At 34.3% G+C, this 25,869-nt stretch overlaps 4 protein-coding genes and 1 pseudogene across 10 annotated transcripts; 2 read left to right on the plus strand and 3 right to left on the minus strand.

Annotated features, from left to right (window-relative positions):
* Window positions 1-301: 301 nt before the first annotated feature.
* On the minus strand, window positions 302-2,972 carry LOC111290566 (protein LOL1). 3 transcript variants are annotated; one of them, XM_022881915.2, is made up of 6 exons: window positions 2,780-2,972; window positions 2,340-2,488; window positions 1,908-2,021; window positions 1,635-1,748; window positions 1,395-1,504; window positions 302-602 (listed from the first exon to the last, which is right to left on the minus strand). In XM_022881915.2, the coding sequence occupies exons 2-6, from the start codon at window positions 2,398-2,400 to the stop codon at window positions 564-566; spliced, it is 438 nt and encodes a 145-aa protein (XP_022737650.1). In that variant the 5' UTR covers window positions 2,401-2,488; window positions 2,780-2,972; the 3' UTR covers window positions 302-563. The 3 variants fall into 3 exon arrangements, with proteins under 3 accessions (XP_022737650.1, XP_089623641.1, XP_089623642.1); XM_089767515.1 differs by lacking the exon at window positions 2,780-2,972 and adding an exon at window positions 2,570-2,711; XM_089767516.1 differs by lacking the exon at window positions 2,780-2,972 and adding an exon at window positions 2,634-2,702.
* Window positions 2,973-8,454: 5,482 nt separating this feature from the next.
* Window positions 8,455-12,420, minus strand: EYA (eyes absent-like protein). The gene is made up of 6 exons (XM_022881194.2): window positions 12,287-12,420; window positions 11,906-12,099; window positions 11,630-11,797; window positions 10,725-10,818; window positions 9,985-10,179; window positions 8,455-8,972 (listed from the first exon to the last, which is right to left on the minus strand). The coding sequence occupies exons 2-6, from the start codon at window positions 12,095-12,097 to the stop codon at window positions 8,713-8,715; spliced, it is 909 nt and encodes a 302-aa protein (XP_022736929.1). The 5' UTR covers window positions 12,098-12,099; window positions 12,287-12,420; the 3' UTR covers window positions 8,455-8,712.
* Window positions 12,421-13,672: 1,252 nt separating this feature from the next.
* Window positions 13,673-16,333, minus strand: LOC111291385 (uncharacterized; annotated as a pseudogene). The gene is made up of 3 exons (XR_016346107.1): window positions 15,660-16,333; window positions 14,156-15,072; window positions 13,673-14,062 (listed from the first exon to the last, which is right to left on the minus strand). The product of XR_016346107.1 is annotated as an uncharacterized LOC111291385 (transcript).
* Window positions 16,334-17,921: 1,588 nt separating this feature from the next.
* LOC111291384 (MND1-interacting protein 1) lies at window positions 17,922-21,609 on the plus strand. 4 transcript variants are annotated; one of them, XM_089767517.1, is made up of 4 exons: window positions 17,922-18,013; window positions 18,100-18,703; window positions 18,791-19,830; window positions 20,754-21,609. In XM_089767517.1, exons 2-4 carry the CDS (start codon window positions 18,187-18,189, stop codon window positions 21,270-21,272), a joined length of 2,076 nt encoding a protein of 691 aa, XP_089623643.1. In that variant the 5' UTR covers window positions 17,922-18,013; window positions 18,100-18,186; the 3' UTR covers window positions 21,273-21,609. The 4 variants fall into 4 exon arrangements, with proteins under 4 accessions (XP_089623643.1, XP_022738811.2, XP_022738810.2 ...); XM_022883076.2 differs by having other exon boundaries at window positions 18,166-18,703; XM_022883075.2 differs by having other exon boundaries at window positions 18,100-19,830.
* A 1,374-nt stretch (window positions 21,610-22,983) lies between these two features.
* LOC111290487 (aluminum-activated malate transporter 12-like) lies at window positions 22,984-25,821 on the plus strand. The gene is made up of 6 exons (XM_022881813.2): window positions 22,984-23,460; window positions 23,577-23,717; window positions 23,819-24,091; window positions 24,196-24,317; window positions 24,412-24,555; window positions 24,968-25,821. The coding sequence occupies exons 1-6, from the start codon at window positions 23,148-23,150 to the stop codon at window positions 25,592-25,594; spliced, it is 1,620 nt and encodes a 539-aa protein (XP_022737548.2). The 5' UTR covers window positions 22,984-23,147; the 3' UTR covers window positions 25,595-25,821.
* Window positions 25,822-25,869: the final 48 nt, after the last annotated feature.

Here is a 25,869-nt window from a genome sequence, read left to right on the forward strand (position 1 = left end):
ATAGTACTTTTCTGGACTTTATAGTCTGAACTCTGAAGAGGTTACTAATTGATGTCATCACACATCATCTACCACGTAATCAACTAGATTCTCTAAAATCTGCACCTCAACATTTTCAATGAAAAATCTATTTGGTCCCCAATGTGATTTTCTTGGGTCAATATATGTGGCATACCCAGAATGACTGTGAAACAATTGTTTGAACTTAGACCATTGACAATTACATAGCAGAAAAAGAAAAGTATCAGAGATAAACTTTATGCCCTGTATTTAATGCCACTCATACTCATAGCAAAGTAAATGAAAACAAATATTATCTTATCGGAAGGAGATAGTCGATTGTTCAACCTAAAAGTCTTCTCTGATGGAAATGCTTATCATACATCCAACCTGCTGCCAAAACTTCTTATTCTTAACTAAGTCACGCAAGAAAAAATAACTCTATACATGACAGGAGGGAGTTTCCTCTATTTTGCTGAGGGATGCAACCGTGGAGGGGGATATTTGTAATGTGCAAAACCAAAGTTGTAGCTTCTAATAATCAACTTGGGTGTGAAGTAATTTTAACTGTTGAACTTCTGTTCGGCAGCACTAGCTGAGACCTGCACCATTCAATGGCACGACATTGAAGACATTGCAAACAGATGAAATCAAAACTGATGTTTTAGCATGTACAAGGGTGGTGTTTTAGGCTATCTTAGTGATAAGATCATCATTTAAGAAGAAGGAAATGATTATGAATAAGGCAAGAATGACTAGATTCTCTTGGCAAATGAAATATTAGTAATTGTTCAACAAATTCATATCTAGAAGCAGTTTCTACAGTGCTAGTAAGGCAATAGATTAGCTACTTGTAAATTTGAATATAAAATTGATATAATAAACACATAAGAATAGGGCTCTGCATAAACGAAACTGTGATATGGCCCCAAAATATCAAGCCAAGAACATGCCAAAGAATAAGACAACGAGTAATATTTCAATGACTTTTCTTGAGATAGTTACATGAAAAACTCAAGAGGAATAGATATTTCGAGCGAGACAAGTTAGGGCCTTAGGGGATAGAAGAAGATGTGCACACAGAGATCAGACAAACAAACTTCTTAATCTTAGAGGAGCTAGCTGATCTGCTTTCTTGTGCTTTATTTATTGCTGCATTGATATCATTGTGTAGAATATATATGGTGTTAGAGCAAAAATACTTGCAAGCAAATTTCTTATTGCATATTATCCATCTTTTGATTGAAGTATGAACAAAATTGAACCGTGTAATCCAATAATATGATTAGATATTATGGTTTTTTCTTCTGAATTTGTACTTCGAGGCTCCTAAGAAGATGGTAAATATTATAAGGTTATTAAACAGGTAGTGGGTGAAGAAATTGTGTACCGACCCCAACTGATGTCACAAAATTGCAAACTGCACATTTTACAGATCGTGCTCCATACTGGTACATTAGTAACATCCTGCAGTTCCCACAATTTACATGTGCCACCTGATTTGCTGTGAGAAGTGAAGGAAAATTTGAAGCTTAAACAAAGAAAGAGTAACTCAATTGACAAGGTTTTCAATCCTAATAATGTTTGAGCAAAACATATTGAAGTTGTGAAACATCATAATTTATTATGCATACCTTCCAAGGCCAGATTAACTGTGTGACAACACGAACATTGAACACTTGTGGCTCCACGGATGAACATTAATAAGGTATGGCAGCCTCCACAAACCAACTGAGCCATTTCTGTGCCTGTAGTTTCAGAGTTTCGACTTACATTTTATTCATAGGCCTTCCCAATTTTTTCATTTAACAGAGATAGAAATAACTTAAAACAGAAGATTCAGCCGATGCGATGTTTCAGGGTTACATAAGCTTAACAAGTTACAAAGTAAATAGCAGATGATGTACCAGGAGGTGGCACAGCGGTTACTGCATTGCAAACAGCACAGCACACAGAGGTTGCTCCAACTGGATAGAGTAATAGATTTCGACATCCAGAACACACAAGCTGGCTTTGAGCACCTGATGAGATAGATTTGGCCACTATATCAGTTGAAAATTGAAAGTGAAAAGAAGATGGATGTGGCTTTGAGCCTTGGACCCTTATTTCTCTTTTCCATGTATGTATAATGTATTTACAATGAGACAAACTCATTTCTGAAGGATAGAAAATATAATGAAAGATAACATATAATCTGACTGCCACTATCCTATCACTTTAGCTGTTGCAGCTAACCAAAGTTTCTCAAGAAAGCCCTTCCTTTGTTATAGCAACTAAACAATAATAGAATTCACATAGTTCAAGATAAATCTGTTGCAGAACAGAAGAGAATAAGATACCATTGGCAGGAGGAGTATATGGCGCTGGAGGTGTCGGATATGGAGCAAGAGGAACTGGCATTGTAAAATCAGAGGTAAACTCTCCTTTCCAGGCTCCTATCAGTTCACTGTCCTAAAAACAGATAGCACCAATCTTTCTCCCATTCTTACTATGTTGACAAAAAAAAAAATAAATAAATAAAAGAACACTTGGAAACAGCACAAATATAGCAACTATGATTAAATTATACCAGTTAACTGTGAGAAAGAAGGGTAATGATGGGGAAAAGAGTGTAAGAGAGTTGCAAAACTAACAAAATACTCAACTCCCGAGTTGGAAACTTCCTTATAGAACCGTAAAAGATGGTGGTAAATGGATATGTGCAAACAAACAGAACCTTGAGGACACTTCATAAATAAAGAAATTCAGTGGAAGTATTATGAAGTGGGGCCATACATACCAGCTCAATTTGCAGATGAAGTGAAGAGAGAGAGAAAGAGAAAGGATTAAGTTTAGAATAGACAAAGATAAAGAGAGTAGTTGTTAAAAATGATTTTCATTTTTACTATGTTCCTTGTCAGTCCTCTTTGGGAGTAAATGTCAACTGAACGCTTTGATTTTCTCCTTATCAAAAGAGAGAAAGGAAAAGCTTTGATCGTCTCCTTTTGGTGAGATTGAGAAGTTTGAGTCAAGAGAAGATTTTTATTGTTTCCCTTATCAGTTCATTTTGGGGGAAAATGCAACGTGAAGTTATGAACTTTCACTGTCTCCTTTTCTTATTTTAATCTCATAATAGATTGATTTGTTTGGTCATTGGTAGGTTAACTTCCATTTCATTTGGTGGTATATCAAGATCAACTTTGGGGCAGAAACTCTGGACCCCACATCCTCTCCAGTCTCTCTATCTCAAAGGAGCTTTGCTTTTTAGCGTAAAACATTGCATGCCCGTGAGAGTTGCAATCAGCCACACGCTCCTTTCTCATGGGAAAATTGAGGGCTAACCAGTGAGCCACATCACATAGCAAAGCAAATCAGGAACCGTCTGTCAAAACTATCATTCTGGGGCTCTATTATATGTTTTGCAAAACCATGAATTTTTGCTAGTGGTCCTGTTTCCCTTGCATTATTAGTTGAGTTTTGAAGAGTGAATGTGACAGAACCGTGTGATTTCGGCGTGTGCATCTTCTATATCTTCATTTTCAGCTTCATGCAATCAATACTCTCTCTAGGCATAGCCTAAACCCCGTTTCAGAATTCTGTGATTCCTTTTTTTCTTTTTTTAGCTTAAGACTTAAATATAGTTAGATATTCCAAGTTAAATCACCATCAGAACACATAAATGAAGACAGAAAGAAGAAAAGAGGCAAAAAAATGACATAAAGTCATGAAAATGAGGCAGTGTCATTTCTTTTATTCTAACAGAACATTTCAGCTGTGTATTGGATATGCAGATTTGGGTGTTCAGCAAATTAGGTCTATACTTGGGATTTACTGTCTTCATCCTTAATAATATTTTTGTCTTATATTGCATTTCTCATTAATGTTTAGAGCACCATTAGACCATAATCTGCAATTACTAATTAAACAAGGTTAAGCTAAGCCAAAGCTGTAGTTTTTTGTGCAGCTGAAGAAAACATGCTACTAATAGAACAATTTGGAATCTGGGGTAACATTCTTTTTGTTCTTATTTTCTCAACAGCATGAGATTAGCTGATTTGTTTGAATGTACTGCTGAAAATATAAGCATTTAAGCATATTGAGATTAGCTCAGATTTTGATACTATTTTCAATTATTCTTATCTGCGGCTAAAGAATCAATGATGCAAAGAACAAAGAACAATCATTGTATTGAGAACAAATTAAACAACCGGAAAAGTGGAAATTATATAATTTACTATATGGCTAGGAAAATATACAAATAAAAAAATTGTTGAAGACTAGTCCATGAAGTATGGGCATTGTGGAGTTTAACAAGAGCTTGACAACAGTAATGTAAGTCCCTGCTGAAAACCATAACAGGTCCTTACATAAGCATGCAGAGACACAAGGGGACCGCTTTGTTGTACTTTTGTTGGCTTTTCTCCGCATTCTAAACTGGATATTCCTGCCCCATTTTTTTTTTATATTCTAAAAAATCTACCAATAATTTAGATTTTGAAACTATCCTTGCTCTTCGATTGGTTGAGAATATTGAATCAAATCTCATAAGATATTTATTTAAAATTTATTAGAGATTTATTTAAGATTTGTCAGATATTATCTGATGGATAAGAAGACTTACAAAAGAAAAATTCTAAGAGAAAAAAGATTCTTAATATGTAAGTTTGACTTGTAAGAGAAGAATTCTAAAAGGAAAATGATTTTTAATAGGCAAGTTTAACTTACAAGAAAAGAATTCTAAGAGGAAAGAGATTCTTAATAGGCAAGTTTATATGGTTATAAATAAGTAAAGTCTCTACAGGTTAGGTATGAAAAAAAAATATAAGAGAGTTGTAGGATTTTGTGGGATAGACACATCATAGGAGTATTAAGGTTTTACGTGTGTATGTTTGTTTGTGAGTGGGCTAGAGAAGACTGAGAGAGTCCACATAAGTATAATTTGTTTGTGAGTGGGCTAGAGAAGACTAAGAGGGTCCACATAAGTATAATATATGGGAACATATGGGTATGTGTTTGGTTGTGTTGAAAGGGTGCATAAAGGTTTGGGTTTGTATTTATTTGGGTTGAGAATACTCCATAAGACTAGAGGAGATTGAGAGTGTCTTATAAGTATTGATTGTTGAGTGAGGTTAATGATTTGATGTATGTTTGTAATTCTCTACAATTAGTGGATCTTGTTACTCATCCGTGGACGTAGGTTGATTGGATCGAACTACGTTAAATTGTTGTCTCTTGTGTGTTTGATTTATTGTTTAATTTTGCTTCCGCTAGTGTGATTGGATTGAAGGCTTTTAGCCCAACAAATGATATCAGAGCTGTAGTGTTTTTCAACAAGTGGTATTAGAATCGAAGGTTTGAAATGTGAGAAGAGTTGAAGATTCAAGATGTGAAAAGAGCCGAAGGTTCGAAATGTGAAAGAGCTGAAGGTTCGAGATGTGAGAAGAACATAGTTTAAGACATGAGAAGAGTTAAGCTTAGAGGAGCGTGATTCAAGAAAAAAGTTTGAGTTTGTGTTTTAAAGATTGAAGGATTGATTTGCATGAAACATGAAGACACACAAGAGAAGATGAGTGTGAGACTTCTATTACAGGTGGAGCCAAGCATATCTAACATAAAGACAGATGATTTGATAGAATTTGAGTCAAGGTGGAGATTGTTGAAAATATTGACTCAAATCCCATAAGAGATTTGTTTAGGATTTGTTAGAGATTTGTTTGGGATTTATTAGATATTACTTGATGGACAAGAAGACTTACAAAAGAAGAATTCTAAGAGAAAGATGATTCTCAATAGGTAAGTTTGACTTGCAAAAGAAGAATTCTAAAAGGAAAGGGATTCCTAATAGGCAAATTTAACTTATAGGAGAAGAATTCTAAGAGAAAAAAGATTCTTAATTGGTAAGTTTGTATGGTTATAAATAGATGGAGTTTCTACAGGGTTAGGTATGAGAAAAAGATAAAATGATTCTCAATAGGTAAATTTGACTTCAAAAGAATAATTCTAAAAGAAAAAAAATTTTTAATAGGCAAATTTAACTTATAGGAGAAGAATTCTAAGAGAAAAAAGATTCTTAATGAGTAAGTTTGTATGGTTATAAATAGATAAAGTCTTTATAGTGTTAGGTATGAGAAAAAGATGTAAGAGAGTTGTAAAGTTTTGTGGGATAGACACTCTATAGAAGTATTGGAGCTCTACGTCTTATGGGTGTGTATGTTTATTTATGAGTGGACTAGAGAAGACTACGTCTTATGGATATGTATGTTTGTTTGTGAGTGGACTAGAGGAGATTGAAATGATCCATGTAGGTATAATGTATGTGAGCATATGTGTTTTAATTATGTTGAAATGGTGCACAAGGGTTTTAGTTTGTGTTTATTTGGGTTGAGAATACTTTATAAGACTAGAGGAGATTGAAAGTGTCTTATGAGTATTGATTGTTGAGTGATGTTGATGATTTGATGTATGTTTATAATTTTCTACAATTAGTAGATCTTGTTACTCATTCGTGGATGTAAATTGATTAGATCAAATTACGTTAAATTATTGTCTTTTGTGTGTTTGATTTATTGTTTGATTTTACTTTTTTTGATGTGATTGGATTGAAGATTTTTAGCCCAACACAATCCTATGACAAATAACTTAACTATTTGTTCTCCGATGGTGAAAAAATTTTTATGATGGCTTGATGATGAGAATAACAGTAAATTTTCTGATGAATAAAAGAAGCTTCAAGTTCAAGCCAAGAACAATGAATGCCTTGGACCATGTTTTAAACATTGAAGACAGTTTCACAAGTTGCAGTAAGATAAATAGTTTGGTAAGCCTCGAATACTTTGCTTGCATGATTTAGATTTGCTGTCAATAATCTTCATTGATGGACAATCTGTAAATTCAATATAAATTTTGTACGAAATATACTGTTTGCTTTGATCTTAGAACTAAGAAGTCTCTCTCGTCTTAAATTTTGTTGTCCCAAAAAAAGGTTCTGTGGGGCATTCAGAGGAGCACCAAATCTTGCATTGTGTTGTAGGGGCCTTCCTGCCGACATTAGACAGCTACACCGTCTTAAGGTTTTCTAATTTCCATGAAGAAAACCATGTGCTGTCAACTGTGGACGGGTTTATCAATCACCAAGTGAAAAATCATGGTAAGCTTATTTATTCTGGAGAATCAATTAAGTGAAAAACCGTTAAAAGAAACGAGTTAGCTTGATGAATTTCAGAATTGAACCCAACAGGGTAAACTGTGTAGTCCTGAATGAATTGATGTATCATAAAATAACGTGGAGAAACCAGGGCCATCTGAAGAGAACAACGTGATTCATGGCTGTGGCCCTGAATGAATTGATGTATCATAAAATACTTTGGTACCCTTTTTTTGTTGAAATTTCCATACCATTATTAGGTTGCCTGTTAGCAAAAATGAAATATTTTCATTTTTCAATTCAAATAGGTTGAAATGGTAATTAACTTGAAGATTGTGATTAGGTTTCAAATCAGATTGAGGTGACAAACTTCTCTTTTGATGATCATTCAGCTTTTTCTCCATTACATAATCCACTCATTGTCTGAATCAAAATCAAAATCAAAATTTGTGGAACCTAAGATATCTGCCAACTCATCACCATGCAATCTTCGTCAGAAGAAACTGCAACCGACTTCCAGACAATTTCATTAAATGGTTTGATTGAATCCCTGACCTGCTTATCTTCTTGCCCCACAAAGATAAAGCTGTCTTGCTTTTGTTCAAGTACAGTTTTTTTGTTTAATCTAATAATTATGCTAAAAAAATTAGCATTTGGTAACAATATACAACTTCAGCAATTGTTTTTACCACTACAGCCAGAAAAATATGGAAATTGAAAATTCTTTGAGCGTCACCAAGGCGTCACTTAGACGATAAACAAAACAATTGCAATGAAGTTTGTACAAATCTTATCTAAGAAAACCAACATTTTTTATTTGCTAACGACAACAGGACAGAAAAGGTCTAGACCAAGGAGCAAAACAACAACATCCCACTTGATCTATGCTTTGACTTTGTAATCAATTAAATCAGACCCATTTCTTTGTTTAATCAAATAGAAATCCAAGAAAAAATTTGGCATCTAATCTTAGTCTTTTCAATATTAAGGAAAACCCCAATCTATGGCACTCATGCAGAGATGAAATCAGGTCACAACACTTCCTAGTGGATGAGGTAAGGTATGTACCCTATGGATTAAACATTGATGAATGCTTTTTTTGTTAGAGCCTTTTCCCCAATTCTCTGACTGAAAATAACCAAATAATATGACTACCATAAAAAGAGGCTATTATTAATAAATGCATTTGACCTATTTCTCGTGGCAAAATATGGAACCTAATATACTCAAATATGAATGTATGTGACAAATCATTTCTAAAAGGTTAAATTTCCAAAATTATCAAGCAGAATGAATTGCCTGAGTTTTCCAATGTAACCTGTACAAGTAAATGCATTCCAAGAACTATTCCATAAAAATGTCATTCCAGCATAATGTATGATGGTATCATCCAGAACAAATTTGCCAGATTAATGATACTTTATATAATCAATACATGGCATGAGAAGTTGCTGAATGACTGGTCTAGTGCAAACAATACGATTGTTGATACATTCGGCTTCGACATGGTTAAACTCTGAGTTTACACACAAATGGATATCGATTTCCTTGGCCAAAAGATAGATATCAAGTGAACTGAAAAGTCTGGTTTACTCTTCATCATTTTCTGAATCAGGACTTCCATAAACAATAGAGAAATAGAAACCCACTGTTTTGAGTGTGAGGCCCGGAAACCTGTGAGAACTACTGGGACGCAGGTCTATCTTGATAAAAGGCCACTTCATGGCTTGCGCAGCCTCACACTCTTCCCATCCATCTCCAATTGCACAAAAACGGACATTTCGATTGTTAAAACGTTCCTGGATCCACTGGAAACACTGTAGTTTCCCCACATCCCATGAGCTGTAAACTGAAGGAATAACTGATTTGTTAGTACCTCCTTATTTGATCCTTTTTCTTTTCCGATAATGATGAGTTTACTAAAGAAAACCAGATTTAGGAGCAACATGGAATCAATACAGTCTGTATGCAATCTAGTGGCCTCGATAAATATGACAACCACCTGAACAGTTGAAACTATAAGAAATTGAGAATGTCCTTACAGAGAGAATATAAAGTGGGCATTCGAGAAGAACTTCTTACACTGAAGGAAATCTTCTATGCAAAATCAATTTTAGACCATTTATCTCTTCCAGTTGAAAGCTTTCTTCAACTGAAAGGGAACAGGAAGGATGGTCTGGCTGAAAGCTTGATTTATCTATTTGCTGCTGTTGTGGTAAAGTCCAAGATTCCAATTCCACATCAACAGAAGATAAAATATTAAACTCCTTGAGTTATTGGTAACAACTAACAAGGGATATCTTTAATGTGAGATCAATTTAGGATAAGAAAAAAATTTTATTTATTTATTTTTTTGAAAAGAATTGCATTTAACCGTCAAGGCATCAACAACTCTACCCTTACAATTGTGCAGTCAATGACTTCAACATTAATAAACTGCATCATAACATGAGGGACCTTTATGATTATCCTGTTGATGACTTGAACACCAGTAAACTGCCTTATAGCTTGAGGAAGCTAGTTATTGCTAGCTAACTTAGCTGGTAAAGTCCCTTGGTGTTTGTGCCAAGGACCTGAAATCAAATCCAGAACTCTCTATGGACAGAAGAAAGCAAGGGGAGGGTACCCATTGTTAAGTAGTCCAGCCATTGGACCAAGAAAAAAGCTTACATTATGACCTTTATTATAAAGATACCACTTGCTATGAGGATAGATTATAAGAGAAAGCATACGGAGGAAGGCAGAATGCAGTAATCATGCCAATTAAAATAGAGGCTGATCCCAACAGTTTCAAAATGGACTATGAAAACATTGTAGATTACTTCAAGTGAATAGAAGGGAGATAAAATCAGATTACTCACCGTTTTCATAAGATATCAAACCGTCAAGTCGAAAGAGTAAACATTTAACAAGGCTAGGAATCAATGAACCAGAAGTAACCAAAACATTTATGTGCTGGAATCCCGCATCATTAGAGTTGACAATCCCACCAGCAGGGGTATTACCAACGGTAGGATCTTCATTCCCAACTAAACACTGCTCCAACAATGCCCGTGCTATATTTGGGAAAAAATAATAACAAAATCAAGTGATGTAAAAGAAAACATGGGAACTTTAGCTCGAGATGCAAGTAAATTCTTATATTAGAATAAAATCTTAAGCTTCATATTAATGCAGGGCCAACGAGAGGGATATCTCTCAGCTATGCATTACTCTTTAAAAAACAACATCTTCTTTAGTGAGCTTTGATCCCCCATCTTAGAATACCAGAAAAAAACATTGAAGATGGCATATAACTAAAAAACCTAAGGGAAGGCACACATTAATTTATCTGTTTCACATATTCCAATCAACATAGATCTTCAATCTTTATCCAAAAAGGGAAACAAGATAGGTTGTGACATTGAGCAAACACCAGAAAAAGAATTCCCAATGTTAAATGAAACATTTAAAGTAACTGCATCCAATTAAAACAAAAGAGCTTCAGTATTAATTAGAAGACTAGAAACTTGCAAAAACTAGTTCAGCAACTAAACAAATGGCAGCTGGGAAAGAAAACAACTGAATGCATCAGCAGCCATATCATGGTCAGAGAACATACCTGAGGAAAGCCACCTATCTGTATACTCATCAGTCATTTTGTACAATGCATCCAAGAGACCCATCATCTCTTGCTCAAAAATATTGTGTAAACCCTGAAATGATAAAGTACTCTCTCAAAAAATCACACTTATGTTTCTACATCTAAGATGCATTCGCATTTGTTAACTTTAATTAGGCTTTGAGAAGAAATAAAAAAGAAAACACAATCAAAGGTGACCATTGGAAAACAGATCTCTCTAGAGAGACAAAAATGAAGATTTGTACTGATGAATAAAGATAATAAGTTGTCAATTTTTTGCACGAAAGTGAATACCTTGGAAGATAAGAAAGAATCGAGAAGATGTACATCTAAATGGAAATTATAGCAAACTAATGCTTTGCAGTGCCCCATCCCCACAATATAAGCACAATTTTTTTTTCCTTTCATATAAATAATATATCCCAGATAAGGAACCAGCAGGTAATGGGTACCTCGAGGAGATCTCTATCCAACATTCATATTCCTTCTTCACTAAACCATAAGTTATACAAGTTTAGTTTTCTGATGTTAACTAGGAGATCTCTATCCAACATTCACATTCCTTCTTCACTAAACCATAAGTTATACAAGTTTAGTTTTCTGATGTTAACTAAACGCTTCAGATTAAGCCTATATTAAATCTTCTATAACAGTTTATCCAAAAATTCCAACTAACTCCCCATAGTGGTACTTGTAGCTATACTCTTAACTTCATCCATGGGTTTGACAATAACTACGGCAAGACAACTATAAACAATGGCTGGCAGAGCAAGCAATGCAAAATGCTTCAGATTGTGAATAATTAACAATGAGAAATCATGAAAACCACACAACTAGTCGGAAGCACAGTTAATATTACGCTTAACAGGGATCATTTCGAATACCTGTTTATACTTATTGGCTATGACTCGGTGTCTGTATGCTAGTTTCCTTTTGTTGATATCATCATGTGGAGGACTAAAACCATCTTGATTAAAATCATAATCAGACAGATCCCTCCCGTCATCATATTTGCTCAAGGCCTCGAGGAAAGGCTTATTGCAGTTTTCAATCTGCATTACATTCAAAATAGAGATATAATTAACACCGTAAAATTCAGGATTTCTAATTGAACAAAATGCAACATAAAAAAGGCAGATGAACAGAAGAATTTGACATACTTGCTCATAGAAGAAAAAATCATCAGAAATCTGAAGAATATATTTCTCCCACATCTCTCCAATTTCAACACTTTTCTGAGCATCTTTCAAACCGTTGAAGACCTCAGCATATGTCCCATTCAACAAAGACTTTAGCAATATAAGGGTTTCATCCATGTCCCATATATGTACATTTGTTATCTGATTATTCATATCTAGTAATCAGAAAAACAAACAAATCAAATTGCATTCACAAGCTCTTTTTTTCTTTAACTACATAAAAACAAGAGGGTCAACGTAGATTAAAAAGTCAAGGAATATGATAACAATAAGAAAAAAAAAAAAGCCAGAAATTACCCAGAAATAGAAAAATTAAAAAGGTAAAGAGGATTTTAACTTTACCTTTTTGGGTCAATAAGTTCAATGGAAGATGAAGCAAAGTGAGTGAACTGCTTGAGAACTCCTATGAAAAAAAAAATTCCAATATAGAAGAAAAAAGAATAATATATAAAAAAGAGAAAAAGAAAAGAAAAGAGAATAGTAACGGCGTCTTTCGGACCCGCTATGTACTTACAATGTTAAACTGGGTTGGGCTAGTGGGCTTCGAAATTTTATTAAAAGTGATTAGATAGTAAATTGTACGGAATTATTAATAATGAAAGAAGGTCTTAGAATTACATCCAATCACCATAAAGTTTCTTTATTTTTTATAAACATTATTATATGCAAAAAAAAAAAAAATATTCCGTTTAAAAATGAAAAAAAAAGTGAAATTTTCATTAATTAATCTGAATATTTATATTAAAATTTTTCATTGTTAATTTTTTAAAAATTGACTAATTATAGAAAAGATGAACTTTGTTGCTTTTCAAATGTATTATGATCAATCATAAGACTGTCTTATAAATTTTATTCAGTGTGCGAATTGCTACTCATTCATATAAAATTTCTATTTCCAGCTCCTATCTAGATTGAATAGGGGTCATCTGGACATTTTGAGACCAGTTGATCATTTCCTCTTCATAATTTTATTATCAAATTTTTTCTAACAGTCTAAATTTTGTTAGCCATTAACGGAAATCAGCAAAACTGATATGTTTCAGACTTTCCAAGTGTTATAACAGTTTGGACCATATCCTATGATTCTGTCTTTTTTTGGACAAATCCTCATGGTTCTGACTTGAGTTTCACAATAATGGAAGAAGAAAGAAATGGGTTTATCCAGAAAATTCTTGAAAGACCAACTAGAAGAGTCTAAAACATTAAAAACCAGCAAAGTGCTGACACCAGATTGATCAAAGCCCACTGATTTGGATATTGACATTTCAAAGAATATCCTTCAAGAAAGCTGCTTAATTGGTCAACTTTTGATAACATTATCATAATCCTCAAGACATGATGTTGGTGCCACATAAATATTGTTTGTGCATATAAATACATTTGCATTATATTTCCTATGACAGCTACCTTGAAGAGCACAACACCTGCTTTTCCTCCTGTCTTGGGAATTTTTTATCTGACTGTTAGACTATGAAAAACAAAGTTGTGTTTGAGTAAGTTGTTGATCAAATCCTCTTTGAAATTATCTTTTTTTTTTTCTGTTTTAATTTATAAGTTGTGATTGATTGTGATTAGATTTGTCAGATCACAAGGAAGAATGAGATTATAAGAGTTACCATTCCTTCTGTTCATTCATGTTTTTTCAAGCCTCAGTTCATTTGTAGGACAGCAATATATAGGACAGTTGCATTAGAATCACAAGGTAGAATTTGGTTGCTAGAGAATAGATGCCAAAAGATTTACAATTGCAAGTTTTTTCCCTTCATTTGAATTTGAGCCAAGCAATTAGGACTGTCTGCAGAATGCTTTGCAATCCCACAAATAATTCACAAGTAATATCACTGATATAGAACAAATCTTGAAAAGAAACCAAAACATTTTGAGCTATATAGAATAAATCTTGAAAAGAAACCAAAACATTTTGAGCTATGTACAAGAGGCTTTAGATAAAAATCTTATAGTAGTAATTCACTGGTTAAATGTTCTCCGTATTGGCAGTCTGGAATAGCAAAAAATTTGAGCAAACCCCGAAGCAAAACCCTTCTTCTTCTTCTTCTTTGCTGGCGGTGACTTGGTATCCCTCTTAGCAATAAGATCAGCCATGAACTTAACAACAGCCTAATGAACAAAGAGGTTGAATAAGTTAGTGTCTTATAGCTAGTAAAACTGGCAAGATCCCAACAAGCTAATTTTGTAATCAGACTAGCATACCTGAGCCCCCAATTTGATTACTTGTGTAGGTGGAACTTCCAATGGAGTCTCATCAGCAAGAAAAACTCTCAATTTTGACAATGATCCGAAAGAATCTGGCAGATTTCGGATCTGGTTGTCACTTATATCCAACTCTTCAAGCAGCTCAAGATTTCCAATTGATTTTGGCAAGGTTCTTAGATCTGCAAAGTTCTTCCCCACATTCAATTTTTTGAGACTTACTGCAAAACAGAGGTTCTCAGGAATGAATTCAATCTCATTGAAGCTTACATCAAGCTCCTTTAAATTGGGAAGGTTACCCATTGTTGTCGGCAACCCTTTTAACCTGTTATAGTGTGCAGTAAGAATCTCCAAGCATTCAAGCTTCCCAATTGCCTCAGGAAGAGCCTTTATCTGATTAAAATCTAATCTTAACTCCAACAATGAGGAGCAATTTCCAATTGTGTATGGAAGTTCTTCGAGTTCATTTGTTTCCACATTTAGTCTCTTCAAAGATGACAAATTTCCAATCGTCTCTGGCAACCGGTTGAACTCATTTGAACTCAAATCTAGATTCGCGAGGTTTGTCAAGTTCCCAAAACACGCAGGCAATGACCGTAACCTATTTGCATGGAGATCAAGCTCTATTAGATTGACAAGTTCCCCAACTAACTCAGGAAGGTTAATAAGTTGGTTTGAGTGAAGATCAAGCTTTGTCAAGGCTTGAAGGCCACCAATGGAGAGTGGCAGGGCCATGATACGGTTTTCAGATAAGTCCAGTTCAGTAACATCCTTTAATTTCCCAATTGATATAGGGAGCCACTCAAGCTGGTCCATCAGCTTGCCCCTAAGATCAAGAACTATATCTCCTGTTTTAGCAGTATTTTCGATAAGGGCTGCTGTCTTCATCAGGTTTAGTTTTTCACTGCTATCTTCACCTGCAATTACACCAAAAGTCTTTATTTAGGACTACATTTTGCTGGCCTATAAATTATATACATATATATATATATATATATATATATACATTCAGTATGATAAAGGAAAAGCATAAAGCTGGATTACAATGATCAGTTTATTGATGAAAATTACCAGAAACTTTCCTTTTAAAAACTAAATCTCAGCTTTTCAACCAAAACAAAATATACACCCTTTTGCCAGTTGAAATAGAATAACTTGAAAATGATCTCTCATTAGAAATAGTTTCTTCTATTTATCCAAGTTACAATTTCAGTCTGTTAATAGCAGTATAAGAAGAAAAACAATTATCAATTCTCAAATTACAGATGCAAATTAAAAGAAGCAACAACGTCTTTGACATTTCTGATCTAAAGTTGAAATCACCATAATAAGTAATAACTCCTTTCACTTCATCATATTGAAACAAGCAACAATAGATTGAACTTTGAAAAAACTAAACTGGTTTAAACCATATTCTCGAAATTGTACATATAATTATGTGGTATTGGCAAATTTTGACAAGAAACCAAAATTTCCAACAAATAAAATAAATTTTATGCTTTACCTGAAAAGAAAGAAGCCTTTATAGAAGAACTTCTAGCCAAACCCTTTGCATCATCTTTATCCAATCCACCATCTGCCTTTCTCTTCAACAAATTGTCATCACTGATCACACTTTCTCTATCAAATTTCCTTACTTGTTCCCGAAAAGTACTCACTTTCTCGTCCTGGGTATCCCCAGAAACCAGTAAAGAAGCCCTTTGAATCAACCCATCAAAGGTCTCAAACATCTTGTCAGCTTCAACCAAGTAAAGGGCCTCTTTTTTTTGCTCATGGCTTTGAAACAACACCATGGTCTTCCTCACCTGTTGCAGGACAGAGAAGAGTTCCTCAGGGACATCTTCAGGGGCCTGTTCCTTTGAGATTTCCTCAAGCTTGATTTTTTCTTCATTTTCTACAGTTTTGAGAACAGACTTGGCTGCTTCAACATCTTCAATGGAAGGCCTTGGTGGAAGTGATCTGTAAAGTCTCATGATTTCTTGTACTGTTGCCACAAAGGCAGGTGATGGGTCTTGCTTGGCCATCACAGCCATGGCTATGCTGGTTTTTTTCTTTTTTTATTTTTTTTGTTGCTTTCTGGTTTTGGACAAGAAGAAGGATTGTTAAGAAAGGTTTTGAAGTATCTATAATTCTATGGGCAAAGGTCTTCGTTCATAATCAACCAAAAGCAGATCAGACTGTCAATTTATAATAGACAAAAAGAGTTGGCATTGTCTAGTCATATAAATGAGATATAAATATCCGTAATTTTAAATAAATTTGAATTTGATTTGTATTTTTATTTAGTCGAATTTAAAAAATTTAATTTATTGATTTAATTATATATGAATATTTTTATATTTAATTTGAATAGTTTTTAATTTTAATTAAATTTTTATATTTTATTATATTTTAAATTTATGTTAAAATTTAAATACAAATAATTAAATTTTTATTGAATATAAAAATTTAAATTTGAATTTGATTTATATTTCTATTTAGTCGAATTTAAATAATTTAATTTATTGATTAAATTAGATATGAATTTTTTTATATTTAATTTGAATAGTTTATAATTTTAATTAAATTTTTATATTTTATTATATTTTAAATTTATGTTAAAATTTAAATATAAATAATTAAAATTTTATTGAATATAAAAATTAATCTTATTTTTATATATTAATTAAATTTAATTTAATGAATTTGAATATATTGATTTTTATCTCGAGTCAAATTCAAATCTTAAAAAAATAATATTATATCAAATTCAAATCAAATTTTAAATTTTAAATTTTAAATTAAAATTAAACTCGAATTTAATATTATATCAATTCAAATTCGATTGATTATATTTTTCATAAAATTTTTTGATTTTTTTTCTTTTATATATATATATTTATTATTATTATTATTATTATTATTATTATTATAATAAAAAATTTCCATAGTCCAATGTTGCAAAAACCTTGATAAACAATGGGCTTACTTACCTCCCCTCTTTCCCTCTTAACAAGTTTAAGAGATTGACGTGGTATTTAATTTAAAAATAGTATTTAAAGTTTTTGTTTGTTGTTGTTTCTGCCTAACAAATTTTTTAACCCACTTTGTTAAGATGGATGAGTAAGAATATAGTGAAACTGAAATCCAACAAATTCCCAATTTTATGGAAAGAAATACTAATATCTTTCTAAAAGGAAATAAATAAATACGTGAATGATAATTATCAGATTTTTTGGGTAGAGTTTGTTAAAAGAGTGCCTCGATAGTGGTTCGTGCCCTAATTTCATTGAATTCATCAACTAAGTTTGTTTTATATATATCATCCCATTAGTTAGAGTTGATAAATGATAAAAATCGAATATTTTATTTTTATTCAATATGTAAATTTTGATTAAAATCTCAATATATTTTAATTTTAAAATAATGTTATCTCTCATCATCTTTTTTTTTTTGGTCAAAATATATATACATTAAATTAAAAAAAATACTAAAATACTAAAAAAATTGAATTATTCTGTTTTTTTTTTAAATAGGTTTGTATATTTTTATTGTATCAAATAAAAAAATAACTTATATTATGGATTTATTTAAATATAAATTAAAATTTTAATGACTTATTTAAATACACAAATAATAATATCCACGCCCAAAAGGTCAAAATGAAATCGTGCTTTTAGGCCAAAGCCCAAACCTTACTTCACCGATACAAATTTGCCTTATGGTCTATTGTCACGCAACACAATGCTGTTCCTTTATTAACAGTTACCCACCAAATTTCACCCTTGCCCTTTAAAAAGATTCATACGTATAGTACTAATAAACTGCATATTTTCCTCAACACTGAAACAAAAACAAACCCATATTCACAAAATCCCTGTAAGTCTCCTTCTCTGCCTTTCTTAACACATACCCTTTTGATTATTGCATTTGATTTTGATCTGCATGTCATGGGTTCTTTGCAGGTTTTTGATTTGTTTTGATTTGATTTGATTTTCCTTTTTAAATCTTTATTTATTTTTGTAATATAGACGAAAGAAAAACACAAAAACATGGGGTGCACTGTAAGGGAAAAGCATATGCAGTCGATCCGAAGGGCCCGATCGGCGAAACCCGAATTCGATCCATGCTGTCTTCTTGATAAAGCTTCAATATCTAAATCCATACTTGAATCGGGTATCAAACCCTTGAGTTGCCATCTGGGTCTAAACGATACAACCCAAAGCCCTAATCCTAACCCTAACAACAATACCAATACTAATTTTGATGATCACGGTTGGGGGTATTGCACCGAGGAACAATTAGAGGAAATTTTATTGAAAAACTTGGAATTATTATATAATAAAGCTTTATCTAAGCTTGTAGCTTTAGGTTACGATGAGGATGTTGCATTAAAGGCGATATTGAGAAATGGGCATTGCTATGGTGGAATGGATGTGTTGACTAATATTTTGCATAATTCATTGGCTTATTTGAATAGCAGTTGCGGTAGTAGTAATGGGAGTAATTCAGAGGAATCTGAGCCCAGTTTTCCAGATTTAAGGCAATTGGAGGAGTATTCTCTTGCGGGTATGGTTTGTTTGTTGCAAAATGTTAGGCCACATTTGAGTAAAGGTGATGCTATGTGGTGTTTGCTTATGAGTGATCTTCATGTAGGCAGGGCTAGTTCTATGGAGATTCCATCAATTCCTTTGCCCACTAGCGTTTGTAGTCCAGTGTCAAACAACCTGGAGAGTGTTGGTAATAATGAGGTTGGTTTTGTGTCGCCGGCGCTGTGTAGGTTTCATGGTGGTTGGGGGTTTGGTAATGGAGGAGAAGAGTTTCCGGTGAATGGGTTCTTTTCCTATGGCACAGAAATGACTTTGCAGAGGGATATTGAGTTTCCCAAGAGGTTTAATCTTTCACCTTCAATGAATTCTTTGTTGAAAAAGAATGTTGCAATGTTTGCTGCTAGTTTTAGGGCTAACTCAAAACAAATGCAGATGCAAAATCAGGCATCTGTGAGCACATTGTCTAGTGGGGTTACCCCTCTGTCTGTTGCTGGGGGTGAGGTTCCAGCTGAGAAATCTGAGGAGTCACAAAATTTGAAGAGCCAGGATGTGGTTAATTCGGTATTGAGTAAGTTTCGTGATTTGAATATTGATGAGAATTTGGAGCATGTTGGGGAAGATCAGAAAGGTGATATGATAATATCTCTGCTTCATCAGATTAAAGATCTTGAGAAGCAAGTGAAAGAGAGGAAGGAGTGGGCTCATCAGAAGGCAATGCAAGCTGCAAGAAAGCTTAGTAGTGATCTAACAGAGCTTAAAATGCTGAGGATGGAGAGAGAGGAGACACAGTGGATAAAGAAGGGGAAACACACGATAGACGACTCAACCATGAAGAGGCTGTCAGAGATGGAGAATGCTCTGAGGAAGGCTAGTGGGCAGGTGGACCGGGCAAATGCAGCTGTGAGACGGCTTGAGACTGAGAATGCAGAAATCAGAGCTGAGATGGAGGCTTCTAAATTAAGTGCATCAGAATCAGTCACAACCTGTCTAGAGGTTGCAAAAAGGGAGAAAAAGAGCCTGAAAAAGCTTTTGGCTTGGGAAAAACAGAAAACTAAGTTGAAGGAGGAGATTGCTGATGAAAAGGAGAAGATTAAAGAGCTGCAAAGATGTTTAGATCGGGTAGAGAAGGATCAGAAAGAAACAGAGGTACATCATGTTTACATATTTATGTACAATGTACATGCATAAGATATCTACTCCATCTCTTTACACCTACATATTTTGTTATTTTGGTGTGAAATAAAGCATGGTCCATTGATTAGTTTAAAAAATGTCTGTCTGGCATGCTTCTGTTGGCTTATTAATTAATTAACTGAGTTAGAAACCCCCCCCCCCCTTGCATAAGATGTCTTGTTTAGTTTATTTATAGGTCATAGTTTAGACAACACGTGATCCTATTAGAAGCTAGAATTCGCATTCTGGAGTTCTTAACATATTCATTTTGTCTTAGGTTTTCTGTATTGAGCATTTCCACTTTTTGTGATGCTCACTTGAAAATTTAAAGTGGAATATGAGAATATGAATTTAAGTGTGATGTTAATCTGTTAGAAAGAAAAAGACTCATTGTTTTGGGTGTAAAAATGTCCAGAGTAAAAAGGCACCTTAGCTGAAAAGCAGCCAAGGCAGGCTTGGTACACAAAGGAACTCATAAATCTGATTGTGAACTTGCTAAGATTTTGGCTATCAATCAGTAACTCTTTTTTTTTTTTTTTTTTATAGTGAATTAGTAGCACTTAACTCATCTCCATGTGGATTCGCAAGTGTGACTTTACTCAAGATGAGATCCAATCTTTCCCTGGTTTCCCTTCTTTTAATCATCTATGAGTGTGCATTTGTTCTAGTGGATATTTATATCTGATTTATCTTCTACTTTGTCTCTTTTTTATGAGTTTTAATTATTTATTTGTATGACTGACCTTCTTTTGTTCAATTTTCTGTCCCATGTTTTTCTCAACTGGAGTAGTGAGCTGGTCCATACATATAATTTCATTATCTTTAATGTGTTTGTGTTTTCTAAATCTCTCAATTTCAAGAGTGTAGCTATTATGTTATGCTATCTTCTTTTACAGTCAAAGCGGAAGGAGGAGTTAAAGGCTAAAGAGCTAGCCCTGGCTCAAGTGGAGGAGGAACGACGCTCCAAGGAAGCAGCTGAGGCAAGCAATAAAAGAAAGCTTGAGGCTTTGCGCCTGAAGATGGAGATAGACTTTCAGCGTCATAAGGATGATCATCAACGACTTGAGCAGGAGCTTTCCCGCCTGAAACTATCTGCAGAATCTACTGAAATGAATCATCAATCAGATAATTTACTGAGGGGAAAGTCAGAAGGGGCAAAGCCACAGGGAGAAACAATTGCTGGGTTGCTTCATGAATTAGATAAAATAGAGGATTCTTCTGAGAAAGAAGTCAACTGTGATAGAGAATGCATAATCTGTTCAAAAGATGAAGTCTCTATTGTTTTTCTGCCTTGTGCACACCAGGTTATATGCGCCAACTGCAATGACAGTTATGGGAAGAAGGGTAAAGCTACTTGTCCATGCTGCCGGGTGCCAATTGAGCAGAGAATTCGCGTTTTTGGTGCTACCTCATAGCTGCAGTTTGATTTAAGAAAACACAACGCAGCAAAGGTCTTTCTGCATTCTTAGTATTATGCAGTTTTCTTTTCCTAGCAGTCAGTGAGACTGCTGGCTTTCACATATACTTGCCTTAACCAATCATGCCGCTGGTGCTTTAGCATGATGAGTTTGTATGTAAATAAATACCAATATTCTCTCATCTGGCTCATGCTTTTAGCCTTAAAATAAGTTGAACTCATTTCTTTTGTTGCCATCAGGTTGCAAACCTGAATCGAGCAAGTGGTTTCTCATATGTTTTATTCATGATATTGTCCATAGCTTTCAATGGATGGATATATTTTGTTTTGCCTAACAGTGTTTTTGCTGAGTCCTTGGTCCTTACATACCGAAAATCATCTCTATACAATAGTTCCTTTAGTATCATGACTGCAATCAAATTGGTGAATGCTATCTATTATCAAGTATCAACCACATTTATTACATTATTCTTTTATATTCTTTTGGGACATATTTATCAGATAGATTATATAGAACAAGAACTTATTTACCATGTCCATCTCTTCATATATTTAATTGACACGTCAAGTTTTATACTATTCAAGTCTTAATATATGGGTTGCATTTTATTTTCATTTACGAAAGAAAATAAGATATCATTGTGCATTTCGAAGCTTTTGGTTTTAGAACATTTGGTGCATGAATGAAGTGAGAACGGAAAAGTAACAAAAAGAGAAAAAAATTCACAAGCCAGCCTCTTGTAGATGGCCAAATGTGAGCAGACCAAAGGAACCACATGGCAAAACCTGTGCCGCAAATGCGGCAGTTGAGAATGCACGAGAAGGTTGGCATGGTTAAAAATCAAGCACAGCTGTTGGAGAGCAACAGACGTAGGTGCCTCCAAATGAAAATTGTCACACGGTGTTGATGTTAGGTTAACTATCAAAAAAGCCTTTGCTAATGCTAACCCTTCCTTTGCTACCAAGTTAACTTTCAACGCCATTTTTTTGCTTAGCTAGCTTCATATAGTCCGTGACCCCAGAGCTCTCTTTGCCCTCTCTTGCATTACCAATAGCAAAAGAAACTTCCCTTTACTCTCCTTGATCAACTTGGTCAACTGACGTGCGCTGTTGTTTAAACCACAAATTTTATGTGTAAACGATGGTTTCTGGCACGAGAAGAAGATATGCAGCTTGAGTATGTAGTCTAGAAATTGCATCAAATGACATTGAATCCCGCTCTATATTTCGCTTGGTACAACTGAACTTTGACCATGTGTTGAATAATGCCGACTCTTGGGAGTTTAGTTCATTCATAGTTTCTCATGTATAGTGGGTGAGAATCTCTATCACGGTATAAACTCAGGTTAACTTAATTGGTTTTTGTATCAGAGAAAATGGTAAAAGAGTATTATCAGATAAATTCTAGGAAATACAGGGCAGCTACAAGAAATTAAGGCTGTGGCAGTGCTCAGATATAATCCGATAATTTCTGTTGAGTCCAGTTACTGCTAAGATAAAAAAAAAAACTCTAATCATCCTTATTTAAAATAAATAAATAAAAATCAATTATTTAGTTTTTCTCTTTTTGTTGACTTTAGCCACTGAAAATGACCGGCTTTCAATTATTTTTTTACACTTTATAATGGAAGGCATGTGACTACAGAAACAACATCACCTCTCTCCATCCCTCTTCATATAAAGTAACATTGCCTCCTAAGAAGAAAGCTGGGGTTCTCACAAACGCAACAAAAACTCCCCACCAGCCACCTACAAAAATATCAGCATTTTTTTATGCTATGCTCCTTTATGGTCTGCATGGTCTCATTTCTTTAACTGAATATATCTTCCTTTATTGAGGATCATATTATCATAGTCTGTTTGCTCTCAAGAAATGGCTACCAAAGTTCATGTGGGAATGGAGACGGAAATGATTGGAAATGGTGTGCCTGAAAAGGTTACGAACATCTGGAAGAAACGCATACTTGATTTTTCTGGGAAAATGAAAAGATTTCCAGGTTGGTTGTGGCGAACCATTTGGAAGGTTGGTCGAGAAGACCCTAGAAGGATGATTCATGCTTTCAAGGTTGGTTTGTCTTTGACACTAGTCTCCCTGTTGTATTTGATGGAACCATTGTTCAAAGGGATTGGAACAAATGCCATTTGGGCTGTCATGACAGTGGTTGTTGTGCTCGAATTCACCGCAGGTTGGGTTTTCTTGTTGAATTTCTCAAGGCCTAACCCTACTTGTTGATTTTTTAACCATGCATTAGCTTTCTTGATGAACAAACAACAGTATTAAATTTTGCTTCTGTTTGAACAGGGGCAACCTTATGCAAAGGACTGAATAGGGGATTAGGGACATTGTTGGCAGGATCGTTGGCATTTCTCATTGAGTTTATTGCAACTAAATCCGGAAAGGTTTTTCGAGCTGTTTTCATAGGAGCTGCAGTTTTTCTGATAGGTAAGTATCAAATTTCAATGGAAAATTACTTTTTCCCCTATAACCTCATAAGCTTTTTTCTTAATCTTCTCACTTTTTCATTCATTTCTTAATTCAATCAGGAACTGCAGCCACGTACATGAGGTTCTTTCCCTATATAAAGAAAAACTACGACTATGGTGTTGTGATATTCCTATTGACCTTCAATTTAATCACTGTGTCAAGCTACCGTGTTGAAAACGTATTAAAGATTGCACATGATCGGTTCTACACCATTGCCATTGGCTGTGCCATTTGTCTTTTCATGAGTCTTCTGGTATTTCCAATTTGGTCAAGTGAAGACCTCCATAATTCTACTGTAGGCAAGCTTGAAGGGCTAGCTAAATCTATAGAAGGTACACAAATTTGAGAACTGTAATCAATGCCTCCAGTAGTTTATTCTTTCCATTCTTCATTGTGTTAATGAACACTAATATAACTTTATTGCAAAATGATGCAGCTTGTGTTAATGAGTACTTTAATGGTTCTGAGATCAAAGAAAACCAAGATAAATCATCAGAGGATCCCATCTACAAAGGTTACAAGGCAGTTCTGGATTCCAAATCTACTGATGAAACTCTGGTAAGTTCTTTACTTGTTTCATTAATGTACTATCAAAACTAGCCCTTCAATATTGTTTATGGCTAATGTAAAGAAATTTTTTTGCTTTGTGCAGGCATTGTATGCAAGTTGGGAACCGAGGCATTCAAGACACTGTTACAGATTTCCATGGCAGCAGTATGTGAAAGTGGGAACTGTTCTTCGCCAATTTGGATATACTGTTGTGGCTCTGCACGGTTGCTTGCAAACTGAAATTCAGGTAACTTTCAATTACAACTTGTCTAATTTGTTAGCAAAAAGAAATATAAAAATAACAGTAATAATAAACATAATTACATGTTTTGACAATGCTTTGTTGCAGACTGTTCCATGTGATACCCATTAATGAAATAAATAAATTCATCTCCTAGCAATTGGGCTTTTATGAGAGGCTACATCTTAAAATAGTGACTAGCGTTGCTCAGTGGCCACAACTCTTTCTTATTAATAGACCAATATGTGATTCTCCTTTATGAAGATATGATCATCAATAATTTCTTATAATAGTAAATGACAGCAGACCAACTTTTGTATCGGAAAAACTATAATCAGTGTTTCTCATATTCCATTTTTTCCCCATAATTATATGTAATATACATATTTTTCTCAGTTAATTTCATTGTATTTTTTAGACCCCACGATCAGTCCGTGCCCTCTTCAAAGATCCCTGCATTCGACTTGCTGGAGAAGTAACCAAAGCACTAAAGGAACTTGCCAACAGCATCAGAAATCGTCGCCATTGCTCTCCTGAAATACTCTCTGATCATCTTCATGAAGCCTTGCAAGACCTCAACACTGCCATAAAATCCCAACCAAGGCTCTTCCTAGGCTCCAACAATAACCAGGCTACCAACATGCTAGCATTAGCAGCTGCACATGCTGCTCGCCATAAGCAAGAAAAGGGCCATGGAGTTTCATTATCAAGTGTAAAAACAGACTCATCTGCATTGTTGGAATGGAAAACTAAAAGGCTTAGTGAACAAGCTAGAGAGAATGAAAGGAAAATTTTGAGACCACAGTTGAGCAAAATTGCAATCACTAGCCTGGAGTTCTCGGAAGCACTTCCTTTTGCTGCTTTTGCATCTTTGCTAGTGGAGATTGTAGCAAGGCTTGATAATGTGATTGCAGAAGTTGAAGAATTGGGGAGGATAGCTTGCTACAAGGAGTTCAATCCTGAAGATGATGAAATTATTGTGACATGTGAAAAACCACCAGTGGATGTTACTAAGAATCAGCTGCCAACCCATGCATCAGATTAAAGGGAAACACCACAGGTCTTTTAGGATATCAGTTCTCTTGAGATGTGGCTGGTTTATTTGTCATATGAAAATGATAGAATAGATTCCTAGTGTGTTGGTAGATTGATTTTCATTTACAATTTTAGATGACATGATGCAAGTTATAGCCATTTTTATTGGGTTGGCTCCGGTAAAATGTAGTGCGATCGACATTCTCTCCATCGACAGAAAAATATTGATTTTCTCAATAGATTTAGTATTTTTTTTTTTCTTGAAGAGATTTAGAATTGAAGAAC

This window comes from Durio zibethinus, chromosome 11 (genome assembly GCF_047325235.1).
Source record: "Durio zibethinus cultivar Kanyao isolate XHJ-2024 chromosome 11, ASM4732523v1, whole genome shotgun sequence".
NCBI lineage: Eukaryota > Viridiplantae > Streptophyta > Magnoliopsida > Malvales > Malvaceae > Durio > Durio zibethinus.